We start from the raw sequence: 23,513 nt of genomic DNA, 5'->3' as shown, positions 1-23,513 counted from the left end.
AATTTATTAGGTGCACGTGTCGGTGCAAATTTTAATCCTTTTGATAGGACTTGTTCATGTTGTGTTGTCAGTTTGGTGTTACTCAAATTAAAAATACACAAGGACTCTTTTTGATCGTAGTCATTCATAATCTTTGGTATTATGTTTTTGTTTTTAGCTTTTTTGGAGTGTTTTCCCCCCCTACATCCTCGTCTGACTCTATATTTTTCCTCTTGATTTTTGGTGCATTTATGGTTAGTGGGCTGCAGGCATGAGCGCCTGCCTCCAAGTCTAAAAAACTGTCCCCCCATGGTTTATTAGTAGTTGATTCTATGTTTAGTATTGTGCCTTCTTTTGTCTTTGTATCTATATCAAGACTTAATGTATCTTGTTCACATAGATTGATTTTGTCTGTTATGGTATTATGTACGTCTGTTGCTTCAGCCGTGTTTCTCAGTCTCTCTCCTCTTTGTGTGTTGACCCAGCTACCATCCCATGATAGTTTGGTCAATTCGTTGAAAGCAGACTCATCATCTATATCATAAATAGAGAATGACGAATCTGAGGATGTAGCCGACTGGTCCTCATCTACATCTGATGTGGATTTAAATGTTACATTATGGAGCATTTGGGATGGTTTGTTTTTGTTTTTATTTTGATGTACCCGTGTCATATATTCTTGATACGTTAATCCAGTGTCTTTATATTTGGGAGGTGAATGCTTAACGCATTGTTTTGTAATCTTCTGATTTTTATGAACGAATTGTCGCTTTTTGGGGGTTTTATGAGAGTGTCTTATATCTCTAGTCTTGAATTTATCCCTGACAATTTTATTAATTTTCATTTGTATCAATGTATTTTCTTTAGTAGTTAATCTCATCTGAGTAATGGATTCAACTTCTGTATATTCTGTGGTCTTTCTAAATGGATCTAACTGTTCATTTGTGATTTGTATTTCCCTAGCCAGAGTGAGTAGGTCTTCCTCATGTTTTCTATTAATCAATCTAATTAATTCAATTGAACAATTATGTAGAATTTTGTTCCACTGTGTCATAAATTTTAGATCTTCTGTGTGGTGGGTGGGAGCCTTTTTAATGCTCAGGCCTTTTGGGATAATGTCCCTGGAAGCATACCAATTGAGTATATATTTGTCCCACCATATCCGTGTCTCTTTATGGAGTAATTTTTCTAAATGACTAAATGTGTCATGCAGACTAATTGAAGTTGTTAGAGTGTCACTTTCTAGAAATCTTAATTCTGTGGCTGCCCTATCTAACCTATTGTGCCTAACATCTAAAATCCCCATATGTGATGGTCTGTAGTGGATTATCTTAAGTGCTGCTGATTCACTATGGACTAAATAATATGTTTAGAAATGGAAAATGTGAACAGCGCTCAACAAGATGTTTATTGTTTTAGGCGGCTGCTTGGTACTGGAGATGTCCTGTCTCCAACAAAATTATACTGATAAAAATAGATTTTGTACCATGCGCTCACCTTGTCTATATATCATATTATAGAAAATGTAGCTAAGGTAAAAAATGTGGAGATGACAACAGATCTAATGAATGTTATAAACAATCTTTTATTTATATAGACACCATATACCAATGCGTCTAGTGATATGGATGGCTATTTTAGCCTCTTATATGTCTCCTTTCTGGTAGTAGGAGTATGATGGTAAAATAATCTAATAAAAATTATATATGATGATTAAGTCCTATATGGAAGGATCAAGGTATGTCTGGGTGGCAGGTGTGCCCTTTGAGGGGGTTACCTTTCCGTAAATATATACGGTACCCTTATGTTATAATATCAGCTCAGTATTTGTCCATAGATAATGTGTAGGATATATATGTTGAAGATTAATATATCTGAATTCATAGAGAGAGTAGTTCCTTTTCCCCTTCCCCCCCACTTTTTTATCCTTGCATAACACAATCTGACAAATTCAGAGACTGGACACAGTACCATAAAAAAGAAAAAGTCTGACACACCACAACTTTAAAATAGTATGTTGTGGACTCCTCAATCTTCACACTTGCATGTCTATATATTCAATTTTTCTTTTTTTTTTTCTTTTTCTTTATGTGATCTATATTGAGCGACTGCTTAACCATTTTTATCAGATTTCTACTATATATTTTTATAAAGTTAGAACAACAGCCCAAAGATGCTTTTACACAGACGATTGAGTCATCAGACCTATTATTAAGGGAGACTCCCACCTCATAGATGATTGGCTGCCTGATAACATATTAACCAGCCAGCATCAGAACACACCCATCCTTGAAGAAGGCCTGATTGGCCGAAACGCGTCGACGCCCAGTTTTCCACACACGTGACTAAGGAAGCAGAGAGCCTTGTGCACAGCCTCACGCTGCTACTCCTTATCCTCCTAACAGGAAACAGCAGGAAACAGCACCCTCCTCTGCCATACTACAGAGCAGCGTGCATTAGAAGCAGAGGGTTGAGCGAGTGGTCCGGCTGGACTGACTGCGGCAATTGAAATCATACCGCACTGCTCCCCTCCTCCACACACCACATGGACAGTGCAACACGTGACATTCAGTGAAGACGCCGACCGGTAAGCCCCGCTAGCGGGACGCTGCAGTCACACTTTGCACGGCTCACTCTATCACCGGGACATTGCTTCAGACAGTGCAGGGACACGTACGTGGATATCCACATACGGAGAGCTACCTTTCTACATAAGGTTACCCTCACTTCCCTAGCACATTGCAAGTAGCCAAAGGGACATACACATACTTGTCTTTTTAGACATAGGGTACCGTATATATTTACGGGAAGGTAACCCCCTCAAAGGGCACACCTACCACCCGGACATTATTTACCCACTTGGGATCAGTCCTATTGGCTGACTTTTTCTTGGCTACTAGTCGGTATGGACAAATACTGAGCTGATATTATAACATAAGGGTACCGTATATATTTACGGAAAGGTAACCCCCTCAAAATGCACACCTGCCACCCAGACATACCTTGATCCTTCCATATAGGACTTAATCATCATATATAATTTTTATTAGATTATTTTACCATCATACTCCTACTACCAGAAAGGAGACATATAAGAGTCTAAAATAGCCATCCATATCACTAGACGCATTGGTATATGGTGTCTATATAAATAAAAGATTGTTTATAACATTCATTAGATCTGTTGTCATCTCCACATTTTTTACCTTAGCTACATTTTCTATAATATGATATATAGACAAGGTGAGCGCATGGTACAAAATCTATTTTTATCAGTATAATTTTGTTGGAGACAGGACATCTCCAGTACCAAGCAGCCCCCTAAAACAATAAACATCTTGTTGAGCGCTGTTCACATTTTCCATTTCTAAACATATTATTTAGTCCATAGTGAATCAGCAGCACTTAAGATAATCCACTACAGACCATCACATATGGGGATTTTAGATGTTAGGCACAATAGGTTAGATAGGGCAGCCACAGAATTAAGATTTCTAGAAAGTGACACTCTAACAACTTCAATTAGTCTGCATGACACATTTAGTCATTTAGAAAAATTACTCCATAAAGAGACACGGATATGGTGGGACAAATATATACTCAATTGGTATGCTTCCAGGGACATTATCCCAAAAGGCCTGAGCATTAAAAAGGCTCCCACCCACCACACAGAAGATCTAAAATTTATGACACAGTGGAACAAAATTCTACATAATTGTTCAATTGAATTAATTAGATTGATTAATAGAAAACATGAGGAAGACCTACTCACTCTGGCTAGGGAAATACAAATCACAAATGAACAGTTAGATCCATTTAGAAAGACCACAGAATATACAGAAGTTGAATCCATTACTCAGATGAGATTAACTACTAAAGAAAATACATTGATACAAATGAAAATTAATAAAATTGTCAGGGATAAATTCAAGACTAGAGATATAAGACACTCTCATAAAACCCCCAAAAAGCGACAATTCGTTCATAAAAATCAGAAGGTTACAAAACAATGCGTTAAGCATTCACCTCCCAAATATAAAGACACTGGATTAACGTATCAAGAATATATGACACGGGTACATCAAAATAAAAACAAAAACAAACCATCCCAAATGCTCCATAATGTAACATTTAAATCCACATCAGATGTAGATGAGGACCAGTCGGCTACATCCTCAGATTCGTCATTCTCTATTTATGATATAGATGATGAGTCTGCTTTCAACGAATTGACCAAACTATCATGGGATGGTAGCTGGGTCAACACACAAAGAGGAGAGAGACTGAGAAACACGGCTGAAGCAACAGACGTACATAATACCATAACAGACAAAATCAATCTATGTGAACAAGATACATTAAGTCTTGATATAGATACAAAGACAAAAGAAGGCACAATACTAAACATAGAATCAACTACTAATAAACCATGGGGGGACAGTTTTTTAGACTTGGAGGCAGGCGCTCATGCCTGCAGCCCACTAACCATAAATGCACCAAAAATCAAGAGGAAAAATATAGAGTCAGACGAGGATGTAGGGGGGGAAAACACTCCAAAAAAGCTAAAAACAAAAACATAATACCAAAGATTATGAATGACTACGATCAAAAAGAGTCCTTGTGTATTTTTAATTTGAGTAACACCAAACTGACAACACAACATGAACAAGTCCTATCAAAAGGATTAAAATTTGCACCGACACGTGCACCTAATAAATTTGACATATATTGTGATCTACAGGCATTTTTGAGGAAATTAACACTCAAAAAATATTTTATGAATAACCCAATAATAAAAAATCATTCAGAAACAGGAAAATTTAAACACACCAATCTCAAACCTAAATCAGATTTTTTCCCGAGCCATTTGAAAAATCATTACATCAAAACTTTTGAGGCTTTGGTTATCAAAGACCTCGAACAAATACAACCTGAAATTACTAAGTATAGGAGGACACAACAGCAGGGGCAATCACAAAATATTACTAAAAAAGAGAGACTAGCGTTAACAGAACTAGAAAGGGATAAAAATATTGTAATTAAACCAGCGGACAAGGGGGGGGGGATTGTGATCCTTGATAAAAAGAAGTATATTATAGAAGCCCACAATATTCTGAGGGATAATGATACATATCAGATACTCAAGGGAGATCCCATACATAAATACAAACAAGAACTAGACACCATACTCAAGCAGGGACTCCAGGACGGTATTCTCTCGAAACAAGAATTTCACTTTCTAAATAACCCACATCCGGTCACGCCTGTTTTTTACTTTCTCCCCAAGGTCCATAAAGATCCACTGAACCCACCCGGGCGTCCAATAGTTTCTGGCATTAAATCACTTACAGCGAATTTGGCACAGTATGCAGACACTTTTTTACAAAATATAGTCAAAGGATTACCTTCCTATATTAGGGATACCACAGATATAATCAATACTTTAGAGACAGTGGAGTGGCATTCAGATTACTGGTTAGTCACCAGTGACGTGTGCTCACTCTATTCGGTTATTAAACATACACAGGGCTTGGAAAGCACCAAATACTTTCTTGAAAAAGACCAACAATTAGAACAAGCACAGATAGAATTCATCATCAAGGCCATTGATTTCATATTGCATCACAATTACCTGTGGTTTGAGGATACATTCTATCTTCAGACCACGGGTACCGCCATGGGATCAAAGGTTGCCCCGAGCTATGCCAACCTGTTCATGGGCAAGTGGGAGGAGGAGCGCATATGGGGGGGGCATGGCTTTGGGGCAAATTTGATCCTATGGCGGAGATATATAGACGACATCATTTTTATATGGAACGGCACCAAGGCAACTCTTGATGCCTTTTTAGAACATGTTAATGATAATGACCGTAATCTCAGTTTTACCACACAGATGAGCAGAGATAGAGTTGTCTTCCTGGACCTAGAGATTTACATTGATAACAATAGACTACATACTCGGACGTATAAAAAGAACGTGGACGTGAATAGTTATATTCTATCCACTAGTGGCCACTATAAGAGCTGGCTAGATAACATACCTAGGGGACAATTTAGGAGAATACGGAGAAACTGCTCCAAGATTGAGGATTATCAGGAACAAGGACGTGAATTAAGTACACAATTCACTAATAAACTTTATGACCCTAAATTAATACAACAGGCATTTTTAGAGGCTGGACAATTGGATAGGAGAACAATTTTGAACACAAAAAATAATGATGAAACAATATCAGCATCCCAACAACAAGATGTCCAATTCATCACTCAATATAACAAATCGGGATATCACATTAAACAGATTCTAAAGAGACACTGGGACATCTTATTACAAGATGATGATCTGGATAAAGTCCTCAGCAGAGTACCTAAAGTTATCTACAGGAAAGCCCCAGATATCAAACAGAAATTGGTCAAAAATCATATTCCTCCAAACACATTTGTACAAAAACAACTACCCTATATGTCACAAACAGGAGGTTTCTACTACTGTGGAAAATGTACAGGGTGTAAAGTTACACACACCCGTATCAGTAAAAAATTGACACATTTCCACTCATCAACAATTGACAAGAACTTTAAAATTAGACAGAATATGTCATGTGAATCCCGGGGGGTGATTTACCTTTTAAGATGCGAATGCGGCCTCGAATATGTGGGTCGGACGATTAGACCTCTTAAAAATCGTATCTACGAGCATATCAGGAACATCAAAATTGGCTATGAGAATCATAGCGTGTCCAAACATTTCAAAGAAGCACATAATTCGGATCCTACCAATTTATTCTTCATGGCCATAGAACAACCGCAGGTCAATTGGAGGGGGGGAGATCATCTTAGAATTATAGATAAAAATGAAATGAAATGGGTTTTCATTTTACACACCATGACCCCCAAAGGTTTGAATATTGAATTCAATAACAGAATATTAATTAATTAATTAACACCAACATATAAGGATTCTCTTCCTTTTAAATTAATCATTCAATTTACCTAACTTTGAGTGCTCATGTGCATCAGAAATGGATTAAAGATAGGAACTTAGATTTATGGATTAGTGATTCATAGATAATGTGTAGGATATATATGTTGAAGATTAATATATCTGAATTCATAGAGAGAGTAGTTCCTTTTCCCCTTCCCCCCCCCTTTTTTATCCTTGCATAACACAATCTGACAAATTCAGAGACTGGACACAGTACCATAAAAAAGAAAAAGTCTGACACACCACAACTTTAAAATAGTATGTTGTGGACTCCTCAATCTTCACACTTGCATGTCTATATATTCAATTTTTCTTTTTTTTTTTCTTTTTCTTTATGTGATCTATATTGAGCGACTGCTTAACCATTTTTATCAGATTTCTACTATATATTTTTATAAAGTTAGAACAACAGCCCAAAGATGCTTTTACACAGACGATTGAGTCATCAGACCTATTATTAAGGGAGACTCCCACCTCATAGATGATTGGCTGCCTGATAACATATTAACCAGCCAGCATCAGAACACACCCATCCTTGAAGAAGGCCTGATTGGCCGAAACGCGTCGACGCCCAGTTTTCCACACACGTGACTAAGGAAGCAGAGAGCCTTGTGCACAGCCTCACGCTGCTACTCCTTATCCTCCTAACAGGAAACAGCAGGAAACAGCACCCTCCTCTGCCATACTACAGAGCAGCGTGCATTAGAAGCAGAGGGTTGAGCGAGTGGTCCGGCTGGACTGACTGCGGCAATTGAAATCATACCGCACTGCTCCCCTCCTCCACACACCACATGGACAGTGCAACACGTGACATTCAGTGAAGACGCCGACCGGTAAGCCCCGCTAGCGGGACGCTGCAGTCACACTTTGCACGGCTCACTCTATCACCGGGACATTGCTTCAGACAGTGCAGGGACACGTACGTGGATATCCACATACGGAGAGCTACCTTTCTACATAAGGTTACCCTCACTTCCCTAGCACATTGCAAGTAGCCAAAAGGACATACACATACTTGTCTTTTTAGACATAGGGTACCGTATATATTTACGGGAAGGTAACCCCCTCAAAGGGCACACCTACCACCCGGACATTATTTACCCACTTGGGATCAGTCCTATTGGCTGACTTTTTCTTGGCTACTAGTCGGTATGGACAAATACTGAGCTGATATTATAACATAAGGGTACCGTATATATTTACGGAAAGGTAACCCCCTCAAAGGGCACACCTGCCACCCAGACATACCTTGATCCTTCCATATAGGACTTAATCATCATATATAATTTTTATTAGATTATTTTACCATCATACTCCTACTACCAGAAAGGAGACATATAAGAGTCTAAAATAGCCATCCATATCACTAGACGCATTGGTATATGGTGTCTATATAAATAAAAGATTGTTTATAACATTCATTAGATCTGTTGTCATCTCCACATTTTTTACCTTAGCTACATTTTCTATAATATGATATATAGACAAGGTGAGCGCATGGTACAAAATCTATTTTTATATGTATTGAGTATAAGTATAGCTTGCAGGGGTAACATGGATAGGGGATAAGTATAGCTTGCAGGGGTAACATGTATTGGGGATAAGTATAGCTTGCAGGGGTAACATGTATTGGGGATAAGTATAGCTTGCAGGGGTAACATGTATTGAGTATAAGTATAGCTTGCAGGGGTAACATGTATTGGGGATAAGTATAGTTTGCAGGGGTAACATGTATTGGGTATAAGTATAGCTTGCAGAGGTAACATGTATTGGGTATAAGTATAGCTTGCAGGGGTAACATGTATTGGGGATAAGTATAGCTTGCAGGGGTAACATGTATTGAGTATAAGTATAACTTGCAGGGGTAACATGTACTGAGTATAAGTATAGCTTGCAGGGGTAACATGTATTGGGTAAAAGTATAACTTGCAGGGGTAACATATATTGCGTATAAGTATAACTTGCAGGGGTAACATGTATTGAGTATAAGTATAGCTTGCAGGGGTAACATGTATTGGGTATAAGTATAACTTGCAGGGGTAACATGTATTGGGTTTAAGTATAGCTTACAAGGGTAACATGTACTGAGTTTAAGTATAACTTGCAGGGGTAACATGTATTGAGTATAAGTATAGCTTGCAGGGGTAACATGTATTGAGTATAAGTATAGCTTGCAGGGGTAACATGGATAGGGGATAAGTATAGCTTGCAGAGGTAACATGTATTGGGTATAAGTATAGCTTGCAGGGGTAACATGTATTGGGGATAAGTATAGCTTGCAGGGGTAACATGTATTGAGTATAAGTATAGCTTGCAGGGGTAACATGTAATGGGGATAAGTATAGCTTGCAGGGGTAACATGTATTGGGTATAAGTATAGCTTGCAGGGGTAACATGTATTGGGGATAAGTATAGCTTGCAGGGGTAACATGTATTGAGTATAAGTATAACTTGCAGGGGTAACATGTATTGAGTATAAGTATAGCTTGCAGGGGTAACATGTATTGGGTAAAAGTATAACTTGCAGGGGTAACATGTATTGCGTATAAGTATAATTTGCAGGGGTAACATGTAATGAGTCTAAGTATAACTTGCAGGGGTAACATGTATTGGGTTTAAGTATAGCTTACAAGGGTAACATGTACTGAGTTTAAGTATAACTTGCAGGGGTAACATGTATTGAGTATAAGTATAGCTTGCAGGGGTAACATGGATAGGGGATAAGTATAGCTTGCAGAGGTAACATGTATTGAGTATAAGTATAGCTTGCAGGGGTAACATGTATTGGGGATAAGTATAGCTTGCAGGGGTAACATGTATTGAGTATAAGTATAGCTTGCAGGGGTAACATGTATTGGGGATAAGTATAGCTTGCAGGGGTAACATGTATTGGGTATAAGTATAGCTTGCAGAGGTAACATGTATTGGGTATAAGTATAGCTTGCTGTGGTAACATGTATTGGGGATAAGTATAGCTTGCAGGGGTAACATGTATTGAGTATAAGTATAACTTGCAGGGGTAACATGTATTGAGTATAAGTATAGCTTGCAGGGGTAACATGTATTGGGTAAAAGTATTACTTGCAGGGGTAACATGTATTGCGTATAAGTATAACTTGCAGGGGTAACATGTATTGAGTATAAGTATAACTTGCAGGGGTAACATGTATTGAGTATAAGTATAGCTTCCAGGGGTAACATGTATTGGGTTTAAGTATAGCTTACAAGGGTAACATGTACTGAGTATAAGTATAACTTGCAGGGGTAACATGTATTGAGTATAAGTATAGCTTGCAGGGGTAACATGTATTGAGTATAAGTATAGCTTGCAGGGGTAACATGTGTTGGGGATAAGTATAGCTTGCAGGGGAAACATGTATTGGGTATAAGTATAGCTTGCAGAGGTAACATGTATTGGGTATAAGTATAGCTTGCAGGGGTAACATGTATTGGGGATAAGTATAGCTTGCAGGGGTAACATGTATTGGGGATAAGTATAGCTTGCAGGGGTAACATGTATTGGGTATAAGTATAGCTTGCAGAGGTAACATGTATTGGGTATAAGTATAGCTTGCAGGAGTAACATGTATTGGGGATAAGTATAGCTTGCAGGGGTAACATGTATTGAGTATAAGTATAACTTGCAGGGGTAACCTGCAGGGCCGGATTAACAATGGGGCGGGTGGAGCTTCAGCTCCAAGCCTTCCCATGTAAATAGGCCCACAAGACTCAGACTGCAGACAGGGAAAGAAAAACAATTTTTCTGTCACCATCGCAGCATTCTGAATCTGAAGCCTCATCCATTATACTACTAACTGGCCACCAGAATTAATGCCAATTCCACCCCCGCTGCCTGAAGCCCCGCCTACCATCGGGCTTTCTTGAAGATCCGCCCCCTGGTCGGCCAAACTCCGCCCCTGGGCAGTCTGAAACTCCGCCTCCGGGCCAACTGAGCGCCCGTCCTGAGTTGCGCTAAGCTCCGCCCTGATTCATATTAAACTCTCCATTCCAACCTGTATTGCCAGAAGCTCCGCCGCCAAGGTCTTCCGAAGCCACGCCCATTCAACCATCACCACCTCTGTAGGCAACTGCAGGTGGGCAATGCTACTAGCTGTCAGAGAAAACTCAGCAAAGCAAAAAAAATGTCTGCATAACGAGAGGTGGGTGTAATGTTTGGCACTTGTATATATATATATATATATATATATATATATATACCTATGCGTGTGTATGTCAATATATTTATAAGTATGAATATGTATATATATATGTACATGTTTTATACATGTGTGTATATAATATACATTCATGTGTGTAAAGTATATAGCATGCATTTTATATATATATATATATATATATAATATATATTTACACTGTATATTATATATATATATATATATATATATTTATACTGTAGTATATATCCAACTGCAGTCACATTTATGCTATGGGTCATCAGGCAAAGATTACTATAAGTTTACTTCCTGTTATTATGACATGATTCCTGCATTAATTTGTTGAATATGGCTGCTACAAGTCACTTTTGAATAATAAGGTGGTATGCTACTCTCTAATTATTTGGATTCCGAGAAAGCCAAATTTGGATATGCATAAGGTCTTCTACGTGATTTTCTATATAGACTTTTACACTGTCATGGAATTAAGTGTGCATGTTTTTTTTTTTTTTCCTGCTGGTGGTTATATATATATATATATATATATATATATATATATATAGTGCACACTCTGGGTCTTTGGTTGCTGATTTGTATTGCACGGACTGGCACAAACAAATCACAGCAGACTGGGCTTTAACTGTTTGGCTGAAGGCCAGGTTATGCCTCGCAGTCTTGGTCACGCTGCTGACTATTTACAAAAACACCCCATATACCTGCTAGTAATTCCAACACAGCCAATTAATTAACTACTTAAAAACATGGAGACTGTTTCAACCAGTGACGGGAAAGGGGCGATCCTGTGGCCACATATGGCTCCCCATGCCCTTCCCCTGCAGTCACCGGCTAATTATTGCTACTGCATGTTGCCATATGTGATATGTTATATGTTGTCATATATGTTTGTTATAGATGGTAATGCTTGTTTACGAAGCCTTGCTGAATCAGCAGCATTACCATCTATAACAAACACATATGACAACGTATAACATTTATCACATATGGCAACATACAGTAGCAATACTGCCACACAGAAATGCGGTCCCTTATGGTGGGTACACACTGGGCGATATTACTTAGCGACTGCACAATTACGACATCGTAATCGTGCAATCGCTCAGTAATCGTCTACAAATCGTGCACTTTTATGTCGGAAACGACCGGCGATGCGCACTTCTGCTGGTCATTTCTGACATTGTCCATCGCCAGAACATGCAGCACAATCTGACGACCTTGTCAGGTTGCTGCATGTTGGGGAATGGGGGAGAGAGCCCGGCGCTGAACGATATCGTTAATGATATCGTTCAGCGGGTGTGCTCAATGTCATGAACGACACTGATCACACCCTGCCGGGGACACACTACACGATATCGCTCAGGGAGCATATCGTCTAGTGTGTACGCACCTTTACACATTATACTAGAATGTGTAAGTGGCATTACAGTATATAAGGGGCACTACTACTGCATCATGGCCTAATGTGTTATAACACTACTATTGTGTGGCTAAATGTGTATAAGAGGTACCACAGTGTAGTACACTACACTGATGAAGAGGGGGCGTGTCCTTTTTAGTCGCCGCATCCCTTTTTTCCGGCGCATAAGTACAACCTTAAATTTTCCATTCCCCCAGTTCAAAATTCCCACTTCAACCACTGTATATATGAACATGCTTTAGGTATGTGTACGGCTTTTCTAACAAGACCACTCCCCCTTATCTTTTTTGGTTGCGTGTCTCTGGCAAGTGCACCAGTACCCCTGGGGGCACTGAAATAAAATTTGCTTACCTAAAAAATTGGTCTCGGGCCGGCACTGAGCGACACTCAACAGGCGCTCCAGGCCCACATGAACCTTAATATGGCACTGGTAACATGTATTGAGTATAAATATAGCTTGCAGGGGTAACATGTATTGAGTATAAGTATAACTTGCGTGGGTAACATGTATTGAGTATAAGTATAGCTTGCAGGGGTAACATGTATTGGGTAAAAGTATAACTTGCAGGGGTAACATGTATTGCGTATAAGTATAACTTGCAGGGGTAACATGTATTGAGTATAAGTATAGCTTGCAGGGGTAACATGTATTGGGTATAAGTATAACTTTCAGGGGTAACATGTATTGGGTTTAAGTATAGCTTACAAGGGTAACATGTACTGAGTATAAGTATAACTTGCAGGGGTAACATGTATTGCGTATAAGTATAGCTTGCAGGGGTAACATGTATTGAGTATAAGTATAGCTTGCAGTGGTAACATGTATTGGGGATAAGTATAGCTTGCAGGGGTAACATGTATTGGGTATAAGTATAGCTTGCAGAGGTAACATGTATTGGGTATAAGTGTAGCTTGCAGGAGTAACATGTATTGGGGATAAGTATAGCTTGCAGGGGTAACATGTATTGAGTATAAGTATAACTTGCAGGGGTAACATGTATTGAGTATAAGTATAGCTTGCAGGGGTAACATGTATTGGGTAAAAGTATAACTTGCAGGGGTAACATGTATTGCGTATAAGTATAACTTGCAGGGGTAACATGTATTGAGTATAAGTATTGCTTGCAGGGATAACATGTATTGGGTATAAGTATAACTTGCAGGGGTAACATGTATTGGGTTTAAGTATAGCTTACAAGGGTAACATGTACTGAGTATAAGTATAACTTGCAGGGGTAACATGTATTGAGTATAAGTATTGCTTGCAGGGGTAACATGTGTTGGTATAAGTATAACTTGCAGGGGTAACATGTATTGGGTATAAGTATAACTTGCAGGGGTAACGTGTATTGGGTATAAGTATAACTTGCAGGGGTAACATGTATTGGGTATAAGTATAACTTGCAGGGGTAACATGTATTCGGTAAAAGTATAACTTGCAGGGGTAACATGTATTGAGTATAAGTATAACTTGCAGGGGTAATATGTATCGGGTATAAGTATAACTTGCAGGTGTAACATGTTTTGAGTATAATTATAACTTGCAGGGGTAACATGTATCGGGTATAACTAACACTTGCAGGGGTAACATGTATTGGGTATAAGTATAGCTTGCAGGGGTAACATGTATTGAGTATAAGTATAACTTGCAGGGGTAACACGTATTGAGTATAAGTATAACTTGCAGGGGTAACACGTATTGGTTATAAGTATAACTTGCAGGGGTAACATGTATTGAGTATAAGTATAACTTGCAGGGGTAACATGTATCGGGTATAAGTATAACTTGCAGGGGTAACATGTATTGAGTATAAGTATAACTTGCAGGTTTAACATGTATTAAGTATAAGTATAACTTGCAGGGGTAACACGTTTTGGGTATAAGTATAACTTGCAGGGGTAACATGTATTGAGTATAAGTATACCTTGCAGGGGTAACATGTATTGCGTATAAGTATAACTTGCAGGGGTAACATGTATTGAGTATAAGTAAACCTTGCAGGGGTAACATATATTTGGTATAAGTATAGCAGGGGTATGTTGCAGTACAGTCATTTCAGTTCTAATTGGTCAAAGATTTTATTCAGTCACAAACATGGATAGAAAAGTGTCAATGATTATGATTAGCAGAAAGTATAAATAACCTTTTCTAATTAATATAGATGCAATTTGTAATTGGCTATTGTGTTTTGTGACAGTGTGTTTATAATTTACATTGTCCATTCCTACGTAGCATGCATGCAGTATATATACCTTATTAGGGATAGTGGATAGATACTTAACAGAATGCTACAGGATACATGCACTGACCCAGAAGTGATGGTCACATTACCACTGGAACTCAGAAGACACAATTGGAGGTGCTGCAGCTTCCATGAAAAGGTTAGTCATCACTGGGTCACCAGCACATACATCATGAATGTCAACTTGGTCAACATCGATATTATGACCATGATGACATTCTCACGTTGACATGATGAATGTTGACATGACTGTTGACATTTTGTACTCAACCAATATGCAGTTACAGACATCTTACTCCACAAGCACAACATTCTTAGTTGTTTCAATCCAGGGCTGGACTGGCCATCTGGCAATTCTGGCAAATGCCAGAAGGGCCGATGGCCAGATGGGCCGGTCAAGCCGAGCAGCAGCAGTTTTCTTTTTAGATACAACGTAGGAGCTGAGAATGCAAGCCACATCCCTTCTGTGATGGCAGCAGACCTGTTCTCTAGCAGTCTGCACCAGGCGCTGCCTAGGGCTCCGGCACACCTTACGGACGGCCTCCGGGGCGATTGGCTCCGCACCCTTAGTCCACCTCCTGTCACATGGGTTGCCAGTCCCGCCGCTCTGCACAACACCTCCGGCTTTAAGTCTAGGGAAAGAGCCCCTGCCTCGTGCCCCAGCAAGAGTGACAGTCCAGGTTGCTAGGGGAAACCATTATGCTCCTTAAGCGAGAAGCAGAGCAATTAATATAAGGAAAGGGGAATGATTCCTGGCTAGGGCCACACTCCAATACATATATTAACTGTATCACCAACGCAAATACAAAGCATGTACCTAACTTTATATAATAGAGGAGCCGTGGTTTTCTACCCACATGGTACACATAAGTGGTACCCCCAGGACCTGAGGTACCAGCAGTTCATATACTTGAGTGACTGGTGTTAACCCCTGCAATGCCTTTCAATTGTGTACACTAGATAACTGCATTTATCACAAGGCTGAGACTAACCCTTTTTCACCTTATTATGTTAGCTGTAGATCAGTACAATTTGCTGGTCCTTTAAGATTAAAAAGGCTTCGAGCTTTTAAAGGAACTTACAAGTATCGCTGCTTGAATAGGAGAAAGGTCAATTTTATTTGCTGAGTCCTATCCATCTCCGTTTGTATTCCACTTTGCGCAGCACAGTCACTAGTGGGACGGAACTAAGTTTTGTGACTTTATAAAGGGCATTACCGTGTTGCACAAAGGGGGAGATGTACGAAGCCCTGAAGCGGTATCAGCGCACGTTATGTGCGCTGATACCGCTTCTCCCCGATGAATTATCAGGGGTCTGGGTGCTAAATGACAGAGGCGCTATGCGCCCCTGTCATTATCGGCGCTGCTATCTACAAGATAGCAGCGCAGAGCGGCAGGGCCATGTACGAACGGTCTTACCGCATGACCTTTCGTCCGGCTGTAGCTGTCGTTATTGACAGCTACAGCCTGGCGCTAGCCTATACCCACAGCAGGGACAGCGCTGTCCCTGCGGCGGCGGCTGCCGGCTCCAGAGCTCCACGTGGGGATCTCGCGATACTTGCAAGATCCCGCGCATGCTCAGTGGAGCCGGCTGGGAGAGAGCCACAGCGCATCAGCACTAGGCTGATGCGCTGCTGTCTCTTGCGGGTAGCGCCGGAGGGGGGAGTTAACACTCCCCCTCTCCGGCCGATGAGATGTTTATACATCTCATCGGTAGTGCTTCCTGATTCGCCTTGGTAAAGAGGTGAAGCGGAAAGCGTTATAGTGGCACGTTAAGTGCCGCTATAATACATCTACCCCAATGTCTCATAAGGCGCATTACTACTGTGTGAAATTATGTGTTATAAGGCGCATTACTGTGTGTGGCCTAATGTCTTATAAGGGGTATTACTACTGTGTGTCATAATGTCTTATAAGGGGCACTTCTACTGTGCATTATACTATGAATTGGGGACCCTTCTGTGTGCCATGCTTTGAATCGTGGGCCCTGGTGTGCGGCATGTTTGGGGGGGGGCAGTGATATCATTGCGGGCTCCGGCAGCATGCCTGCTGTCATGTGAATCCGGGCTCAGTGTCGCACTCCGCAGCCCCCTCACATAAGTGCAGGTGTGACTGTGTCATGTCTGCTGCCCGGGTGAGGAGAAGGAGTGCGAGTGCGGCTCCTTCCCACATGTCACTGAGCGGATAATACATCAGTGTAGTAGTAAAAGAGTGATTCATTCTGTTTATCATTTTCCATCCACATGTTTGGTTCATGTGTTCTCCTTGGGTATCTTTAGTGAGATCACACTGGGCCCACATGATGCTGTGGTTTGGGTGTTTATGGCTCATGTTTTTAATCATTCAATCATCATGCATTTCCTTTTCTCTTGTATGGCGGAAGATGGAAAGGTGTGGGGGGGGGGGGGGTGCCATGAGACATGTCTCTCACAGATGGTGAGCCAGCCTCGGTGATCACTAATAATCTAACAAAATTCTAGAGTGAACACTACACAGGAAACCAATATGTGTGAACACTATCTTAATCCTCTACAACTGCTAAGCTAGGGCTTGGTTATTGGAAAAATGTCTTTCCTTTTCTTTGTGGGTGACCTACACCAATGAAGTGCCTGCTTTACCTAACAGAACCAATCAAATACTACTGTCTGACTATTGCACATGTTTGAATTGGAATCGGTATGACATACTGACAGTCAGGATCCTGGTGGTCAGAAACCCGATGCCCGGATCCAGACAGGGTTAACATACTGACACTTGTCGGTCGGTATCCTAATCATCCCCTTCTCCCTAACCCTCCATCTTTGGTACCTAACCCTAAATTCCCCCCTAGTGCCTAAACCTAGCATCCTCCTCCCCGCACCCTAAACCTAACCCTCCCCCCTTAGTGCCTAACCCTAACCCTCCCCCTAGAGCCTAACCCTAACTCTCCCCCTAACCCTGTTACTTACCTTCCATATCCCGGCGGTTGAGATGCCGACGCCGGGTTTCTGACCGTTTGAATCCCTTACATACAGAGAATGATGTATACTTGTATGTTGTCCTATTAATTATATCTATAAGAGCATAGACTAAGAAGTGGGAGGAGTCAGGGACAGTAAGGGGAGGGGTCTATACCAGATCCTGATGCGAGGTGGGCCTGTGTGCTTCAAATGCCAGGGCCTATTTTTAGTCCCAGTCTGGTCCCGTTTCAATCTTACGCTAACACCCAGACAGCACAGACTTAATCAATGTGTCATAGCAGTAAAAAGGCAGAACATCCCCAATGTTGTTAAGCACAGTTGCTGTACTGCATGATAGTCCATTAAATACACCATACTGTACAGCTTATAGGGGACTCCAGATACAAAGCTCATTGCACCTCTCCTCAGCCGTCATGGGAGATTCCTAATGTGCGGCGCATCCCACCACACAGGGACCCTTCGTCCTTCCATCACAATGCATACACTTTCTACAGGCAGACATACTGTTGTCACAATATCCAGGGACTCTGGGCCTGATTCAGAGCCGCTCGTAAGCGGCCGATCGTTCGCTCTGAGCGATGTTCGCACAACTGCGCATGTGTATGGGTTGTAATGCACATGCGCAAACCAGTCATTGCGGTCGGAAATCGTGCGCTCACAAAACAGCGAGGGGCTGCTAATTTGATTGACAGAATGTACCGTTTGTGGGTGGTAACAGGGGAAGGTGCTTGAAAACGGGGGAGTGGAGATCCAAACGCAGGCGTGCCTAACGGTAACAAGGGCGTTTAATGGGAGTGCATAATTAGTAAAGGAGCGTCATCGACCACGTCACTTGGTTGTCTTTTAGCCTGAACTGCTCGCAGTGATTGTGGTAGGAAAAACCTACCACAAGCACTGCGAGCGGTTCTGATGCCTTTCGATGTACCCGATTAATCTAATAAATACCGGAGATGACGTGTGTTGCGAACGGCAAAGGGACGTCTTTAGAAAATAGCGAGCACATTTTTCGTTCGCTCGCTCAGACATAGAGGTGTCAACAAACCGCAAAGAGCGAGCGCTCAATTTAAATAGCCGGCCCCTTTTTTAGAACGACTGTCCGCAAAGCGTCCGGGTCTGAATCAGGCCCTCTGTCACTATAGCACCATCCACATATCTAGGGAACAACTCTATAACATGCTGGCAACTTTATGCACACCTTTTAACCCTTTCACTTCTGGGTTCTTCTGATTAATCATATGGATACTCAGGATTGTTAAATAGGACTCCCCTCTAGACATGCTGCCATCTTTCAACAGCCCCTCACTACCTCACTATGGTAGCTCTTCTCTAATGGCTATTAATAAGGGATCTTTGCCTGCTTTGCATAAAGGCAATCACCATGTCTCATTCTAAGGGGCATATTTAATAAGCCGCAATAAGCTGGCAGCTTTTCACATGCCGATATTTTTCGTCATCATCGCTAGTTTTACCAGCGGAAAAGTTTTGCGCGCATCGCCGCTTTTCGCCCTATTGATTTCCAAAGGACGTGAAAACGGGACCCGGCAAAACTCAAACAGGCAAAAACTACTGTCAGATTTGGGGAAATCAGCCTGACACCCCCCAAAAAATGCACTAACATTGGGGATCACTATAGATGCCCCCGAATAGCCCTACTGAAGGTATTTGGGGCTTAAATGCTCTCAATTGCTCGCTATTAGCGTTCTTGCATAATTGGTGAAGAATGGCATTAAGCAATATTTTTTTCATCAAAATAACTAGTCCCAGCAAATTTGGGGTGCATGAAAATGGGTGCTAGCATATTTTGAAGTTGCTAATGTTGCTAATGAAGTTTTAAAAAACGTAAAAAATCCACCTGCTGCAAGCACCTGCAACCCCCCAAACACCTGCCCCATACTTGGGGACCCCCCTGGAGTCTATTTTGCTAGTTTTTAAGTTTGTCCCCCAACTTTGGTTTTTTTTGCCCCATTTTTCAAAGTAATTTTGTGGGGTGTTTTTAAGTATTTTTTTAAACTTTTTTTCACACCATTAATCTTTGGGGGGCTGTCCTAAGGCTGTAGGGGGTTTCCCACAAGTCTGCACCCCATAACCCCAAAATTACCCTTTTTTTGACTGCTTTCAAAGGCAAATCTTTTTTGCCTATTCCAATGCATTGACTTTCCGCATAGGCGAAAAGTCTTTGGAATTGAATACGGGATAAGTTTTCGCCTGCCAAAATGACATCACTGGTGAAAACGTTTCGCCAAAAATGGCTTATCGTGGCTAATTGAATATGCCCCTAAGTGGCCTTCCCACTGAACTCATACTGTTTTCTCAGAGTAGGTCCCTTTTTTGATTTTCAGCTGTGACTAGCATCATTCCATCTCTTGTCCTCTGTTTTAATGTGTTGCAAGGGCTCTCTCTAGAATCGGTATGGAATCCCGGCTGCCGCATGGCTGGCAGTTCGATTCCCGGCAGCGGCAGCCCGACAGATCAGCAGAGCCCGGCAGCGGAAGCCCGACATTGCTGGAAATCCCAATCGTCCCTAAGGTAAGTATAAACAAACCTAACCCCCTAACCCTCCTTAGGGGTGCCTAACCCTAACCTCCCCCCAAGTGCCTAACCCTAATCCCCCCTCTAAGTGCCCAACCCTAACCCCCCCTTCCCGCTGCCTAAACCTAAGTCTCCCGGGGGGGTGCCTAAACCAAAGTCCCCCCCGAGGGTGCCTAACCCTCCCTCCCCCTAGCCTAACCCTAACCCTCCCGGAGGGGTGCCTAACCCTAAGTCCCCCCCCGGGTGCCCTAAACCTAACTCTCCCCCCCCCCGTGCGGCTGTCCGCTCACGGCGCCCGGCATTCCTTCGATCGGGATGCCGGGGACCTGTCTCCTGGCGTCGGGGAGATGACAGGCATCTAGATATAGACAGGCAACCGGTTTCCCGATTGTATACCTCTCTCTTACTCATGCTCTGTAGATATGGGGATGGCTACTCTCTACACCAGGAACATACATTACAGCTGCACCACATGCTGCTTAGCTCTTCCTTTCTAATGTTATGGGCAGGGTTGGAATGGCCCACAGGGGTATAGGGGAAATCCCCAATGGGCCACACTGCCTGAGGTCCTCACACCCTCTTCTAGGGGTCATGTTCCAGACGTTGCATTGAATTGTACACTGCTACTCTATTAGAAGGTCAGTTACCTTGTGGAACAGGACCACTGAAAAATTGGTTCTTGGTTTTCTTCTATAGACAAAACACCAATATTTGCCTAATGGTTAGCCAAACAACTGTGGTGGCTAGTTAGTGGTTAACCATATACCTTAAGCATGGGCCCTACTACTGAATTCCCCTGGTGGGCCCTATATGCCCCAGTCCAGCACTGGTTATGGGCACTGCACAGGGTCTACTTGACACAGAGTTATGCCCTCTTCATACAATGAAGGTGACTCCAGGGGGACAATTGATTTTGACAATTTTATTATAACCCTTAAATTACATAAGACCTCATTTAAAGTTAGATGTTTGTATGGAACTAACACTATCTGTTAGTGCCCATGCCCTTGTTTTCATGATGTTTGTTTTCTCCAGGTAACTTGCACTTGACACTCCCTACAACAGGGGGACTTGGGTTGGTGTCGGAGAGGGCATTTAGTTATGGCCAAAATACAGCACAATAAGGATATGTTATGGGTATATTGATGTAAATTGTCACTAAAAGTCACAAACCTAACTGTTTGGAAGATCTGGACTTGTGGGTACTCAAACCCTGGTGCAAGTTGTGGGTTGATTATAGTGATGATGCAATTTCTGATTACTTGAATGTGTCTAAATCACCCCTAAAAATGCAAATAATGTTAAAAGTGCTGCAATTGTGATTTTAATATTAAATAGTCATTAATATATTTGCTTAACTTTTATAGATATCTCATCAGTGATTAAACAATCTCACATTTAGACTTACAGCTTTTAATAAGTAAAATGGGGTATACTGTATGTAAGACAAAATAATCACAGAACGCCAGGGACCATGCTATATTAAATACAGGGTTTTATTCTTTTGTAGTCAGTGGCATTGAAGCAAAAAATAATGATGAAAGTACAACATGTAGTTTGTGTCTGGCAGCAATGGGATTCAATTAAATATCTGCACTACATATTATTGGGGAGGGGGCTAGCTTCCCAAGCTTCATGACTAGAAATAATAAGGACCATTCCATACCTATAATATCTAAGAGGTGTCTAATATTTTATAACAGAGTATTCTGTTTCCTCAGTCTTCCTTGGCTGCCTCAGGACTTGACTTGGTGGATGTAGCTCAATTGAAGTATATAAAATATCATCTGACTCCTTATTCTGTTTCTCCTACAAAATGAAGAACAAAAAGTAGACTATGAATCTCTTTGAAATACATCAATTATTTTATTTATTTATTGTGCCAGATTAAATCTATACCTTTGATCAAACTTGATGATGGGAGTAGGTGAATGAATATCCCTTGGTTTGCTTGAGATATTAGGCCAATATTTTGTTTTGCAAATAATCCATTCAGATATTTATTAGTGATGCAAAAGAAAACTAACCTAGCTCAGTTCAACTTATACACTAGATCACTTGTGTCTTTTACTTTGGATGGAGGGGGGTTACAATCACACACACACATATATTGTGTGTGTGTGTGTGTGTATATATATATATATATATATATATATATATATATACATATACACAGTCAGGTCCATAAATATTGGGACATTGACAGATTTATCATATTTTGGCCTCTATTCACCACCACAATGGCTTTGAAATGAAGCAAACAAGATGTGCTTTAACTGCAGACTTTCAGATTTAATTTGAGGGTAATTACATCCAAATCGGGTGAACGGTGTAGGAATTACAACGGTTTCTATATGTGCCTCCCACTTTTTAAGGGGCCAAAAGTAATGGGACAAACTAATCAATCCTAAATCTAACTTTCACTTTTTAATACTTTGTTGCAAATCCTTTGAAGGCAATTACAGCCTGAAGTCTGGAACGCATAGACATCACCAGACGCTGGATTTCATCCCTGGTGATGCTCTGCCAGGCCTCTACTGCAAATGTCTTCAGTTCCTGCTTGTTCTTGGGGCATTTTCCCTTCAGTTTTGTCTTCATCAAGTGAAATGCATGCTCAATCGGATTCAGGTCAGGGGATTGACTTGGCCATTGCATAACATTCCACTTTTTAGCCTTAAAAAACTCTTTGGTTGCTTTTGCAGTATGCTTCGGGTCATTGTCCATCTGCACTGTGAAGCACCGTCCAATGAGTTCTGAAGCATTTGACTGAATATGAGCTTATAATATTGCCCGGAACACTTCAGAATTCATTCTGCTGCTTTTGTCAGCAGTCACATCATCAATAAATACAAGGGAACCAGTTCCATTGGCAGCCATACATGCCCACGCCATGACACTACCACCACCATGTTTCACTGATGAGGTGGTATGTTTTGGATCATGAGCAGTTCCTTTCCTTCTCCATACTCTTCTCTTCCCATCACTCTGGTACAAGTTGATCTTTGTCTCATCTGTCCATAGGATGTTGTTCCAGAACTGTAATGGCTTTTTTAGATGTTGTTTTGCAAACTCTAATCTGGTCTTCCTGTTTTTGTGGCTCACCAATGGTTTGCATCTTGTGGTGAACCCTCTATATTCACTCTTGTGAAGTCTTCTCTTGATTGTTGACTTTGACACATATACATCTACCTCCTGGAGAGTGTTCTTG

The 23,513-nt window shown here is 41.1% G+C and overlaps 2 protein-coding genes across 2 annotated transcripts in view; one reads left to right on the top strand and one right to left on the bottom strand.

Annotated features, from left to right (window-relative positions):
• Positions 1–23,513, top strand: part of LOC148509094 (phospholipase A2 inhibitor and Ly6/PLAUR domain-containing protein-like) — a 198,357-nt gene that overhangs the window by 115,315 nt on the left and 59,529 nt on the right. The window lies entirely within an intron of this gene.
• The window catches only part of LOC148509095 (sialic acid-binding Ig-like lectin 12), a gene marked incomplete at its 5' end in the record, with an annotated part of 50,888 nt that continues 49,201 nt past the window's right edge, over positions 21,827–23,513 (bottom strand). The window contains one exon of the mRNA XM_088443671.1: positions 21,827–22,114. Within this exon, the coding sequence (XP_088299797.1) occupies positions 21,992–22,114 (123 nt within the window). The remainder of the gene's footprint in view (positions 22,115–23,513) is intronic.

Source organism: Taudactylus pleione, unplaced genomic scaffold (genome assembly GCF_031769625.1).
Source record: "Taudactylus pleione unplaced genomic scaffold, aTauple2 ptg000332l, whole genome shotgun sequence".
Classification (NCBI taxonomy): domain Eukaryota; kingdom Metazoa; phylum Chordata; class Amphibia; order Anura; family Myobatrachidae; genus Taudactylus; species Taudactylus pleione.
Note: the sequence above shows the minus strand (reverse complement) of the source record. Positions and strands in the feature narration are given on the sequence as shown.